This window comes from Protobothrops mucrosquamatus, unplaced genomic scaffold, assembly GCF_001527695.2.
Source record: "Protobothrops mucrosquamatus isolate PMUCROS unplaced genomic scaffold, P.Mucros_1.0 scaffold1840, whole genome shotgun sequence".
NCBI classification, from domain to species: Eukaryota; Metazoa; Chordata; class Lepidosauria; order Squamata; family Viperidae; genus Protobothrops; species Protobothrops mucrosquamatus.
The window spans coordinates 34,231-47,767 of NW_015387971.1; the positions used below are offsets into that span (position 1 = coordinate 34,231).

The 13,537-nt window shown below is 44.0% G+C and overlaps 1 protein-coding gene across 1 annotated transcript; it reads left to right on the top strand.

Annotated features, from left to right (window-relative positions):
* The first annotated feature begins 3,473 nt into the window (after positions 1-3,473).
* On the top strand, positions 3,474-8,985 carry LOC107294135 (serine/arginine repetitive matrix protein 2). The gene is made up of 5 exons (XM_015823341.2): positions 3,474-3,876; positions 5,750-6,007; positions 6,673-6,798; positions 6,914-7,030; positions 8,919-8,985. The coding sequence occupies exons 1-5, from the start codon at positions 3,635-3,637 to the stop codon at positions 8,926-8,928; spliced, it is 753 nt and encodes a 250-aa protein (XP_015678827.2). The 5' UTR covers positions 3,474-3,634; the 3' UTR covers positions 8,929-8,985.
* Positions 8,986-13,537: the final 4,552 nt, after the last annotated feature.

The following is a 13,537-nucleotide window of genomic DNA, read 5'->3' on the forward strand; positions in this document are numbered from 1 at the left end:
TGGAAGATGGGGCAGATCACGAACACCGCCAAGAAGGGGGAGATCACATTCAAGAACACCAAGAAGAGGCAGGTCTAGATCAAGAACTCCACCCAGGCGAGCAAGGTCCCATTCCAGAACACAACCGAGAAGAGGCAGATCTAGAACTAGGACACCTCCCAGGAGAGGACGATCAAGTTCATCCCCAAGAAGAGAGAAATCTTTGATTTCAGCCAGACGAAGCAGATCTGTGTCATCTCCAGATCGGAAAGTTTCCAGAATTTCTTCTAGGAGAAGTCGATCTGATTCATATACAAGAATGAGGGAAAGATCCAGAAAAGTGGTAAGACGTAGTCTTTCTGGTTCCTCTCCTGAATCAAGAAGATTAAGAGCATCTCCCAGACGTAGTCGGTCTGGATCACTTCCAAAAGCTAAAAAGAAAACTCGATTGTCTCCAAGAAGGAGTCGATCAGGTTCCTCTCCAAGGTCAAGGAAGAAAAGATCAAGAACACCTCCAAGGCGCAGTTGTTCTAGTTCCTCTCCAAGAGTAAAAAAGAAATCAAGATTAAGCATCAGACAAAGTAGATCTGGTTCTTCTCCAACACCAAAAAAGAAATCAAGATCACCTACTAGGCGTAGTCAATCCAGGTCACCTCCAGCCCTCAGAAACAAAACCAGAATGTCCCCTCGGAGCAGTTCTGGTTCATCTCCAAGGCTAACAAGGAAGCCTGATGTTTCTTCAGCAGCTGAAGAAAAAGCTAAAAGCACTTCAAAAAGAAGTCGATCTGGTTCCTCTCCAGCACTGCGAAAGAAATCAAAGTCTCCTTCAAGACGTAGCATATCTGGGTCCTCTCCAGAATCAGAGATGAGATTACCAAGAAGGCGAAACAGATCTGAGTCCTCTCCAGAAGTGAAAACAAAGTCAAGGGCAGGATCATCCCCAATGCTGAAAAAGGAAATGGGATCATCTCCAAGGCGAAGTCGGTCTAGTTCCACTCAATCATCAGCAAAGGAAAACTCCTTATCGCCAATAAGGCAAGCAGCTTCTCCAGAATCAAAGTCTGCATCTCCACTGCAGCAAAGCAGATCTGGAAGGTCTGTAGGAACAAAAGAAAAACCTAAATCACCTCATCGAAGGCAGATCACGTCTAGATCACCTCTGGCTTTGAGAGAGACATCTCTTTCTCCTCTAAGACCAGTTGCATCTGGATCTTCATTAGAAATTAAGAAGAAATCTTCACCACCACTGGATAAATGCAAAAATGATTCCTTGGAGTTAAAGAAGACTAGATCATCTCCAAGGCAAAGCACATCTGGCTCTTCCCCAGTGACCAAAGAGCAGTCAAGATCACCTCCCAGGACCAAGTCAAGATACTCTCCTGAGATGACAAAATCTTCACCTTTGAAGCAAGTCAGATGTGGACTGTCCCCTCAGGCAGCGAAAGAGAAATCTCCCTCCAGGAGAAGTGAATCCAGATCATCTCCAGAACTAAATGGCAAATCTAAAACTCCTCCAAAGCAAAATAAATTCCAAGAAGTAAAAACAAAATCTGGATCTTCTCCAGGGCACAACAAATCTAGTTCCATGGCAGTAATGGAAAGTGCTTCATCTCCATGCCAAAAGAGTAAATCAGGTTCATCTCTCTCTGGAAAAAAATTACAGTCTTCCTCAAAACAAATGCCGTCTGAGTCATCACCAGTACTTAAAAAAACAGATGTTCCATCAAGGCGGAGTAGATCTGGATCTTCCTCTTCCTCCTCTTCCTCCTCTTCCTCCTCTTCCTCCTCTTCCTCCTCTTCTACTTCTTCATCAACATCTCCAGAAGATAATAAATCTCAGTCACCTCCCAGACTTAGTCGCTCTGTGGGGCTGTCAGTCAACAAGAATAAATCAGTTTCATCCCCAATGCATGGCAAAGCATATTCTTCTCCAGAACCAGAGAACAACACATTTGCAATTGTTACAAAGCACAATAGACCTGGATCTTCTCCAGAAATAAGAGAAACTTCTAAAGCTGCAGTGGTGGGGCCCAGATCACCTTTAGAGAAGAAAGGGGCATTTAAAGAGGCATCTCGAAGAAGCAGATCAGGTTCTTATTCTGGGACTAAAGAGAAGCCAAAAATGCACTCTAATGAGAGCAGTTCAGATTCTTCCCCGGAATGGAAAGAGAAATCTGAGAGCAGATCTGTGTCACCGCTCAGACCAAGAATAAAATCAAAAACACCTCCAAGACACAGAATATCAAGGTCACCACCTAGATCTAGACCAAAATCCAGAACTCCTCTGAAGCGTGGCAGGTCTGGGTCTCCACCAAGACCCAAGCTGAAGTCCAGAACGCCTCCAAGGCGACGTAGGTCTGGCTCATCTCCTAGACCCAGAATAAAGTCTAGAACACCACCCAGACGACGTAGATCTGGGTCATCCCCATGGTCCCAAATCAAATCCAGAACACCCCGACACCACTGCAGAGCTGGATCATCTCCAAGGCCTAGAAGGAAATCTAGAACCCCTCCACGGCGACGTAGGTCTGGATCACGGGCAAGAGACAAGTCTAGAACACCAGTTACAAGAAGACGGAGATTGTCACCAGTGAGTCCTAGACGCAAATCTCGAACACCTCCAAGACGTGGACAGTCCAGATCACTTTCCGGAGAAAAATCAAGCACCAGCACACATCCACAGCGGTCTGAGTCATCATCCTATGGTGGCAGGCCCAGTAGTTCTTTGCGACAAGAAAGATCTGGCTCTCCCTCATGGAGGAGTCGCTCCCGTTCACTCTCCAGGCGACGAGATAAATCTCAGGGTTCTTTGTGTAGGGAACGGTCAATTTCCTCTCCAGCTAGAAGCCGCTCAAGATCCTCTTCTCGCCAGGAGAAATCTAAACCACCACACAGAGGTCATTCCCAATCACCAGTACAGATGTTGCAGTTGTCCCCAGAGAGGACTGCAACAAGTAGGAATGCATCCCGTTCACCTCCCAGATTAGATGCATCACGTGTAACAGCATCATATAAAGGCACTGGGTCCAGAGTATCCCCTGATTGTCAGTCATCTCCTGTGAGGAAGCATTCCAGATCAGGCTCCCAGGAAGCCTGCACATCTCCAGGAAGAAAGTCTCGCTCTCCTCCTGTTCTAGAGAGATATCCCAAGTCTGACCTCCAAGAGAAACCAGCAAGCTCCTCTCTTTGGCACAGCAAAAACAACATTGCCATTCCTTGCGCTTTAAGTCCACCTTGTGAGGAATCTCCTAAATTGCGAAAGGCCCTCTCTCCCGATCCATCTATGCTACATGACTTGCCTCCAGTGTCAAAGAATGGTGACTCCATAGCCATCCGAAACAGCCCAGGAGATAGGAATCAGAGCATGCACCAAGCTATAATTAAAGATGATACAGGAGTTGGTGCACCTTTGTCAGGTAGAAGCAGTTCTCATGCAGGCTCCCTCTCTCCTGTAAAAGCTAAATTGTCGTCCCATTCCTCCTCCTCCTCCTCTGCTTCCTCCTCCTCGGCTTCTTCAAGCCCCTTACCAGCATTGATTTCTCTCCTAGTACCATCCCCCAAAGAAGAGGAAATTGTATCTGAAGGAAAAGCAGCAGACAGGTCTGAGGTGCACTTACCTACCCTTGAGACTGAGTCGCAGTTGGCTTCTGTCGCCATGGAGGATGACACCAGGAGCAGCTGTCCTACAGTCCTACAACTTGCTCTTCCCTCTCCTCCACCCTTTGCCCCTTCGAAGGCAAAGAGAAGTTCATCTGCCTCCTCTACCAGTTCATCATCATCCTCATCTTCCTCCTCATCCTCGTCTTCTTCAACTTCTGATTCTGAGTCCAGCTCATCTGAATCCAGTCCCCATGATCAGGCAACAAAGGAGCTTGAGGCTGAGATTGAACTGAAACAGTAAGAACCTTTCTTCTTAGTAATCCCTTTTTTCCATGTCTTTTAAGCTGTCAGTAGTCACTGCCTGGTAATAACCCAAAATCCAGTTTCTTCTTGGTCAGTTAAAAGGTATATGCACATTCATTTTATTCATGTCCTTGTCTTATATACTTTCTAATCCCAAGTCTCTGGAATGACTTCTCTGCCATAAAAGATGTTCATACCCATAGTCCATAAGCATTGTCTCAGATACTCTGCAAATATATAAAATAGATACAGGCGTGTATAACACAACCAATGATGTTTTTGTTTCTAGTATTGCTAGATTTAAAAACTGAAGTTTTGATTGAACTCTTGCATGAGTTGAATTCTAATCTAGCCTCCTTTATAAGCAGATACAAATAGGCCAGTGAGCTTGTATTTTTATGCTTGGCTGTGATATGGGGGAAACAAGCTCTCTTCCTCTGTAGGGAAATCAAATGAGGTCAAGGGGCAACAAAGCCTTACTTGATTCTAAGAGAATTTCTGGAGATAGATGATTCCAGAGAACAGCCAGATGAAGAAAGGATCTTTGTTGCTACATGGCTATTCTGGTATGAGGGCTCAGGTCAACTGCTCGGGCACTGGCAGGTCTTGGATGTGCCTATGTACAGAGTGGTCACTGTGTATACCTTTCAGCATCTGTATTTTTCTCGGTTCTCATATTAATAGTGTCAGTTGAAATGTAAGTTTCCATACATTTCATATGTTCACTATGTAGTGTGTAGACCTGATATTGTTACTCTTCAGAAATGCTTCATTGGTATGCTTTTGAAAGATAGTAATGATGGCCTTTGTCCACCAGAGGTCACGCTTGCTTATGTTACTGGGTACTATTAATAGATACTGTACTGTATTCTTATGGACTCCAGTTTTGCTCTGTATTATCTGTATTTTTTGTGTAGGTTTTATGCAAGAGTTGTACTGCATCAAAGTATGCCTGAAAAAGATGGATAATAATCTTTTTTGCAAAATATGTATTTAACAGAATTTAAATGCAATCTTGGCTTATGTATCTTCTGTAATTCTGTTTTCAAGATACTAGTGTGGAGGACTAGGTTTTTTTTTTAAGACTTGGAATAGCAGAGCAAGAAAATGAGTGTAGAGAATTAATGAGATAGCAAGAGATAGCTTGATAGAACCTGTAATTAAAACATTGTTCCATTTTGAGTCTTTGCTGTTTGGGAAGCTGTTTAGTCATGGTTACTTTTTGTTTGCAAGGATAGCCTAAATCTTCAACTCAAAAAGTTTGTATTCTGGATCTGTTAATACAAGTGACTCATCTCTGCTTCCTAGGAAATGAGTCTCCATGAAGTAGCAGTAGCCTTTGTCAGTGGAAAACCTAAGCTGCTCAGTTCCCAGCATGGTAGATTCTTTTAATTAAAAAAAGGAAAGTAGTGTGTTGCAAAATGTTATCAGTTTTGATTTTACTTTATTTCTAGTAATATCTCATAATCCTCAGGAGCATATCTGAAAGGTGGTTGCAATGAGGGGATTGGTTTGAAGTATCTATATATGTAAGGAAAAGAAGAAAAAAAATGAGGGTTAGTGTGGTAAGAAATAAAGTCAGTTTTCTTTGTAGCATTTCGGACTGCTTATGCCAACCAGGGCTGTCATTTTGTGAGGCATAAGGATCCCTATTTTTTGACTGATAATAGGCTGAATATGCTGCTAAGAATTTTTTATAAAAGACTCAAATCAGCTGTTTTCCTAGACTTTTCCCATAAATAGCATGAGCTGGAATTTGTGTATCCATTCAGAAATTTGAGTTTCTCCAGTTAACCTGCCTGAATCTTGTTTCCTCTGTTGCAGCCATCCAGTCTTTAATTATACCCTCTTCCCTTTCCTTGTAAAGGCCACCAAGCCCAGTGCTGAAAGAGACTCATCGTGATGAGCAACCTTTGGAAATGGGCAAACGTAAGTGCCGTTCTCGAAGCTCAAGCAGTTCAAGCAGCAGCTCTTCCTCTTCGTCCTCCTCTTCTTCAGCCTCTTCCTCTTCCTCATCTTCCTCATCTTCCTCATCTTCGTCCTCCTCAACACCATTGCCTAAAACAGGACTCCAGGCAGTGATGAAGGGCTCCCTGAAGAAGAAACCATCTCCAGAGAAGAGAAAGTAAGTATTCTGCTAATGAAGAGGTATACTTTGCACCTGAGAATCAGTGTTCTATTCGTTATTGGCAATGTTGAAGTGTGGAGGTGAACTAGCACTTCCCTTCCTTGGCTTGGCACCCTAAGAGAATACCTTGCTGAATGTTTAGAATGGAAATAGTCCAAGAAGACTTCCAGATGCTAAAAGATCTGTGGAAGATTGGTGGCCCTAGAGGTGTATCAGTTAAAATAGGTCTGCATATGGTAGGCTGTACCTAAATATTTTAAAAATAAAGTAGAAGAGGAAAGGGGAGGAAAGGAAAAGAGAAAATGGATAATATGAGAAAAGAATAAAAAAGCAGTGACTTCCAGCTTCTTTCAATGCAGTGAGATACATAATACAGTTTAAATATTAACTTTTTACTTATCTAAAACAGTAAATACTAGCTGTTTCTATAATCATGATCTACTTAATCGTCAAAACCTAAAATCAAAATTTATTTTTTTTCTCTTGAGCATAAAGTCCAAATAATGTTTCCAGGTGGACACAAACTATTTACATTCTTTTTCCTAATTAATGCAATTAAATTTGCCATCTCCGCTAATTCATCTTTTCAATCCATTCCTCCAGTCAGTGACTCTTCCCATTTTTGACCATTTTTTTTTATCATCGGCTCTTTCTATCGCTAGGTCACGCAGCCCTAGAAAACCAATTGACTCACTGAGGGATTCCCGCTCTCTGAGCTACTCCCCAGCAGAACGGCGTCAGATTTCCCCTCCTGTCCAACCACCCTCTGCTCCAAGGGATCGACGTAGGTAGGTCTCTTCAGCAAGTCTTACTTCCCTTGGCCAAGAAGTTGTTTAGGGATTATTTCCAGAATGCATTTAACATTGAATCCAAGTCAGTTTCATACCCCCATTCTCTATCCAGAGACAGGTCTAGGGATAGGTCCCTGCAGAGAAACAGACAAAGCATCAGCAGGTCTCCAGGACGAAAACGGCGACGCAGATCTCCCAGTCCCCGAGCTCCACGTCGCAGAACTTCAAGGTAATGAGCATGACTTGCTAGTTTTAGAAATGCCTAACAATTGCTAAAGGTCCTATTAAGTGTAACAATTCGACTGACTTGACTGTACTTATTATAGTTTTGTTATTTCTGAAACTGTGTGTTCTTACTCATTTCCTGAAGGTATGGTGAAATTATGCTAGTGTCTTTAATCTTAAAATCTCCAGCTTGAAGTCTGTGAATTCTTCTCATTTACATATAGGTATAAATAAGTGGCTTGCTTCAGATAAATTGCCGGAGTACTGATATCATCATTATTTCCATGAGTGTCACCGAGCATTATTTGTTTAGTGGGCCTGTCTAAAAAAGACAAAGCTAAGCTGAGATAATGATGGTATGGAATGTCCTGGCTAGACTGGAGATCAAAGAGGATTATCCTTGCTAATTTCTCTTCTGGTAAATGGATAATTTGTGACTATATCCAATATGTTTCTTATCCACTTGCTCTCTGAAATTTAAGCTCACTTGCCAACCGAAAGCAGCTGAGGACTCTGTTAATCTCAAAGCAGAGTCCTTAGACTGAACATACTCCATTTTCAGAAAATGTTCTGTTTCCTTCCCTTCTGATTTGAAGTGTGAGATCCAGAGAGCTATAGAGCATTTATTCCTTTGTTCTCTGGAAACTTATCAGAACTGACTTCTTAAATTCAGTAAGACTTGACCATTCTTCTTCCTTATTTAAACTATTTATGCTGTATTCTTTAACCTAAAAAGCTCCCATAATAAAGCCCACTCATTTTCTGCTCTTGCACTTGTAATTTAAAAATACAAACAGAGAAAAGGGGATGAGAAAGAAAAATGAAAAGATGACAATTTATGTGTAATATTTTATGATTCCTCGAATAGTCTGGTATGATGAAAATGGATTATTCAGAGGACCTCAATGATGCTTTCTTTCTCTTTACAGAAAATAACAAATACAGGTAGTCCTCGACTTACAACAGTTCGTTTAGTGACCGTTTGAAGTTACAATGGCACTGAAAAAATGACTTGTGACCCTTTTTCACACTTACGACCGTTGCAGCATCCCCATGGTCGTGTGATTTACATTCGGATGCTTGACAACTGGTTCATATTTGTGACAGTTGCAGTGTCCCAGGGCCATGTGATCCCCTTTTGCAACCTTCTGATAAGCAGTCAATGGGGAAGCCAGATTCACTTAACAACCATGTGACTAACTTAACAGTGATTCACCTAACAAATGTGGCAAGAAAAGTCGTAAAATGGGGCAAATTCACTTAACAAATTTCTCACTTAGCAACATAAATGTTGGGCTCAATTGTGGTTGTAAATCGAGGACTATTTGTATTCCTACTGTTATTTCCCAAGGGTAGTTGATTCTAAGGCCATTTGTAAAGAGGGTATTCAAAGCCCAGCAATTAGTGGCAGTAATGGGTGAAGGTGGTAGTTTCTGGCATTTGTTGCCACTTTAGCAATATTGGTTATCATTCCTCAACTTGGAGAAGTAAAACAATAAATTTCCCTTTTACATACTGTCAGGGAAATTTTGCTGTAACTTATTTCTAAGCAAAAATGGTTTCTATATGTTCTCTATGTATGAATTTTAAGTGTATGGAAGTCATTTTACTAATCTGTTTGCGTCCTTAGTAGATTGGAAATACATTGGGCTCTTAGAAGTGTTCCAATGGCGTTATACATTTCAATATATACACTTTTCCCCTTTTTGAATTTCCTTTTTTCTCCTCAGTCATGATCTTTGTACCAGTAGTATTTCAGTAGTCATGTTTCCTTAATACAATGTACTTTAAAATATTTGTACATGGTTATACCAATCACCTCTGGGCAAAGAGATTAGATTGCTATCTTGTTTTGCATTGCTTAATTTTTTCTTCTCCCTTTTCTCCCTAAGGTCCCCCTAAGCCTTTTGGAGAGCGGAAAGTCCTTGTCCTTGCATCCACAGACTGCGCCACCCCCAGCCTCCAGTGCTGTTCCAGGTGGGAGTCCCCCGCCTCCTGTGATGTCCACTGGAAACCAGTGTGTTTGCATGGGGGGGGGGAGAGTGGAGATCTCTTCTTTTGCCATCACCTTTTTATTCTCATCAGTTTTTTCCTTTACTGTCCCTGTCTTTATTGCCCGTCATTTGTCGGCAGCTACATTCCCCTTGTCCCTGGATATTTCTGCTCAACACCCACCAGGATCCACAGCCTCTATGCTCCTCTTCCTCTTCTTCCAACAGTTGGTGATGTTCATTTGATTTTTTTTTTTCCTCTCCTGTGAGCATTTTTTTTCCTGTGCATTTTGCAGCTAAAATCTTTACTTCTTGTGTTTTGAGAGAGCTGTCTCCTTTTTGTTGATTTAGACTTAAAAGGTTTTTTTTAAAAAAAAAAACCGCACAAATGGGTGGGTGGGAAGTAGACGGATATGTGATCTAATCTGTTTGATTTAGTGTTTCTCAGCCCCCCTTTTGAAATGGTGGAGGGTTGTAATAAAAAGTTGGAGCGCATGTTACCAGCCCAGAATTAGATGGAAGGCAGTGCTATTTAGTAGCTCCTTCCTCTGTTCCCCACTGTTTCTATCAAGCTTTTCTGAAGAAAAGCAGGCAGTTTCTTTCAGTAGCCTGCAACAGTGGAGTCGATTCTTGGTGGTGGCAAAATTGAGGGTTAAACTATTCTTGCTCCCCCCCCAGAACAAAATGAATTTAATATGCAGTGCTCTTTTTCCTTTTTATTCCTCCCTCAAAGGAGACTCTTTCATATTGATCAGCTGAGCCAGGTCATGAGGGGTTAAGTTTGGAACTGGAACAGGGGCAGTCAGGCATTTTAGGGGGAAGGTAACTGAAATTTTGCTGAGAAGAAGCTGAGAAACCCTAAGTCAGGGAGGGTGGGAACAGAAGTTTCTTCATATTTCTTAAAAGCATTTAATTTTTTTTGATATGTACAGCAAGGAGATTTTTTCTGTCAAATAAAAAACTTATGAAATGCAAAATCTGTTGCTGAGTCATTCAGAATTTTCTTTAAGACTGGTCAAAGGAGATCTTCAATTAAATACATAGGCTTCTTACCATTACTGTTGCTTCTTCCTCTGTTTAGTGCTTTTGGTTTGTTTGAAGGATGAGTGAATAGCTAGAATAAGAGTACTTAATTCTCCAGCATGAGGGATGGATAATCCACTTGATTTGGGTTTCCTGAAGTCCCTTGTACCCAATAAGACTAAGTCTGAGATAGCCACGCCTCCTGCCTGGCCGCACATGCCCAGTTCCGACTTAGTCTTATACCCAGACAAGGCGTGTTGTTTCTCTGCTCTCCAGACTCAGGTTTTATTTAACTATTTTGGATATTTCTACCCTTCCCTCAATTCCTCAATTTAGTTGTTTACTCCCCCACCCCTCTGATCCTTTCCTCCTGTTCTTTTATTAGCGCTATTTCCCCCGTCCTTTCCCTTACCCAGGGGATTGAAGGGGGTTGGTTGGTTTGTGGACCCCTGCCTTCCCAGAGCCTGCCAGAGAGTACGGAGACTGGGGGTTGTGGAGTCTTTTCTCCGCTCGCCCCAGTTGATCGGCGGGCCTCCACGGAGGCAAAGGGCCTGCAAGTTTCAGCCAGGCAGAGTTTCTTGATCTCTGGCTGCTGCCGGGTTGCCGCTTTTTTCAGCGCGATCGTTCTTTGGGGCGTGCGGAGCTGCCGCTAAGGCCCCAAGAGGCGCGGATCGCTAGATATTGGGGGGGAGTCTTTTCTTCGATCGCGTTGCTCTCGCTTGCCTTTCTACCTGCGCGCAATTGTTTTAGGGGGAGCGTGGGACTGCGCACAGTCCAAGCTTTGTAGATCACCCCCCCCTTTTTGTTTCTTCTGGCAGAGAGCATAAAAAGCTCTCACTTTACAGGCGTGCGGTGTTTTCTTTCTCTTTCGATTTCTCCCAGCCCCATCGCACAGCCACGTGGCAGTGGCCGCCATTTGGAATTGAGGCCTGCATTGTAGGGCTTTCTCCACGTGGCCGACATCCGCCATTTTATATGGTGGCCTGCACTGCAGGGCTGGCGTGGGACAGCAGATCGGTCCCCACGTGATTAAGGCGGTCGCCATTTTTTTTACGAATCTGGTGATTTCTGGTGGCTGGTTTAGTTCCCCCCCCCCCGTGTTCTGGGGAGGGCAGAACCAAGTGAATTAATACCCCCTGTGGTTCCCAGCCTTACCTAATTGACATTGCCTCTGGCAATACGAATTTTACTACCTTGTCTATCTTTGGGAGTGGGCCTTAATTTCTGGGCCTTGTTCCTAGCCTGCTTGTTGTTGACCCACCCTCAGACTTTGTTCTGAAGGGTCTCAGGCCTAATCCTTGTTTTGGATTGATCACCAGAATTAATATTTCAGCCTTCATCAATCCCACCCTCAGTCTTGTGCTGAAGGGATAGAGGCTGTTGTTTCTCCTTGGCAGGGGGGCCGCTTTTGGTTCCGTCCAGCCTTTGCTACCTGGTTATCCCACCCTCAGACTTGTGCTGAAGGGATTCAGGTCTTTTTGCAAGGAGTTCATACTGGTTTTCCAGTCTGTTGTTTCTTTTCACTTGATACAACCATATTCAGTATTGGGCTGAGAGATTTAGGGACACAATCTCCCTGATTGAATCTCGGGGGCGTTTTTTCACTGGTTGTCACCTGTCTTTTTCAACACTATTTTCCTTTGCTGCCTTTTCACTCTCATCTATAGATCACGTGTAATGGCGGAGGAGTCACAGCCCGATCTCGTTCTGGCACCTACCAGTCCTCCTGCTAAGCGAAGGCGCAAATCATCAAAGACTGAGGTAGCGGACAGGCTCAGGGCCAAGGCAAAAGCTGTCTCAAGTAAGGCTCCATCCAAAAGGGCTGAAAAAGAGGCTGCCAGGAGACATCAGGCTCTTGAGAGACAGATATCCAGGGCTCAAAAAGCTGCTTTGCCACAGCAGGTACCGGTTGTCTCTCAACCTCCTGGGGCTTCTCCTTTCAGCCCCCAGGTTACCACAATTGCACAGGTACACAGACCATTGTCTCCGGATGGAGGCTCCCAATCTTTAATAGACAATCCCATGGCGTCCATTCCAAATCCGACATGGGGAACTCCTCAGCCTACCCCTCCCCCTCCTCCTCCTTCGGCCACGTTCACTCCCACGGCCGCTGGTCTCCGTTCTGAGCAGCCACAGACGCTTGCTCCAGAACAATTGCAATCTATGCTTACGCAGGTCTTGGGATGTCTTTCATCTTTGCAGAAATCTCAACATTCTACACCCTCACAGCGTAAATCTCCCACACCGGATTACGCCTGTCCATTCCTTCTGAACATTCCTCTCTGAGCGGAGAATATTATTCCGATGTTGAGGAATCACGAGGACCAGCTCTATCAGAGGATGAAGATGATTCTCAGGAATCATCTCCCTTTGTAGGGCTCTTTAATCCTGCCCTGTTTAAAACTATTTTGGCCAAAGCCTCGGCTTCATCCCAGCTAGAGCCAGAACCTGAACCAGAACCCACCCCTTCCACCAGTCAGATTTCTAATCCAGTGTTTGCTGAGCGCACGATTACTCAAAAACACATTCCCTGTCCCCCCATTTTTACCAATACGCTTAAAAAGCAGTGGACTAATCTGGGTATTTCTCCGGCTCCTGGGTCCTCTGACAAAAAGTTGTTCAGCGTAGCCCCATCCCTGACCAACCTCTTGGAGGTTCCCTTTGTTGACACTTCCCTCACTCCCATCTTTTCCAATACCACGATTGCTGGGGACATGGCGGAGGCATTAAAACCGGAGGACAGAAAATCAGAATACTCCCTCAGGAGGGTGCATCAGGCATCAGGGTGGGCAATAAAGGCTTCCACTTCTGCCTCCTTTTTCTCTCGTTCCTCTGTCACTTGGCTCCAGGAGCTTCAAAATTTAATCCCTCAGGATCAAGTTTGTGCACATCAAACCTTGGGGAAAGCGTTAGCGGCGATTGAGTATTCAGCAGATGCTACTTTGCATGCTGCCAGTTTTTCAGCCAGAGCAATAGCAGCCAATATTTCAACCAGGCGCTTACTTTGGCTGAAGCAATGGAAGGCGGATTTAAAATCCAAGAGTCGTTTGTCCACCGCTCCTTATTCTGGTGGAAAGCTATTTGGAGACGCCCTGGAGCCATACCTAGTAGAAAATAAGGACAAAAAGAAGGTATTGGCTCATCAAGGCAGGAGATCAGATAGAAAGCCTACCCCCTTTTATCGACGACAGGGATTCAGGGGCAACAACCAGGGCTCTACCTGGTCTCAACCAGCACGCCCCTTTACCCCAAAATCGGACCGACAGGCGGAACGCTTTGGGACCAAACCCAGGCAATTACAACAGTCTAAGCGGCCCTTTCGAGGTGCGGGGGGCCGTCCCTATCGGAGGAATAAGTGACTCTGGGGAAGGTCCCCCCATAGGAGGTCGCCTCTCCCTGTTCTCTCGAACATGGGAGGAAACTACTACAGACACCTGGGTTTTGTCTACAGTTCTTCAGGGTCTAACCTTAGAATTCTTGACAAAACCGGCAAACCG

What these genes read in the sequence shown, in the direction of transcription:
- LOC107294135 (XM_015823341.2), top strand. Translation starts at nt 3,635, where the DNA reads ATGGAGGATGACACCAGGAGCAGCTGTCCTACAGTCCTACAACTTGCT. An exon ending in GCTGAGATTGAACTGAAACA is followed by an intron (nt 3,877 to 5,749) that starts GTAAGAACCTTT and finishes TTCCTTGTAAAG; the next exon opens with GCCACCAAGCCCAGTGCTGA. An exon ending in CCATCTCCAGAGAAGAGAAA is followed by an intron (nt 6,008 to 6,672) that starts GTAAGTATTCTG and finishes TTCTATCGCTAG; the next exon opens with GTCACGCAGCCCTAGAAAAC.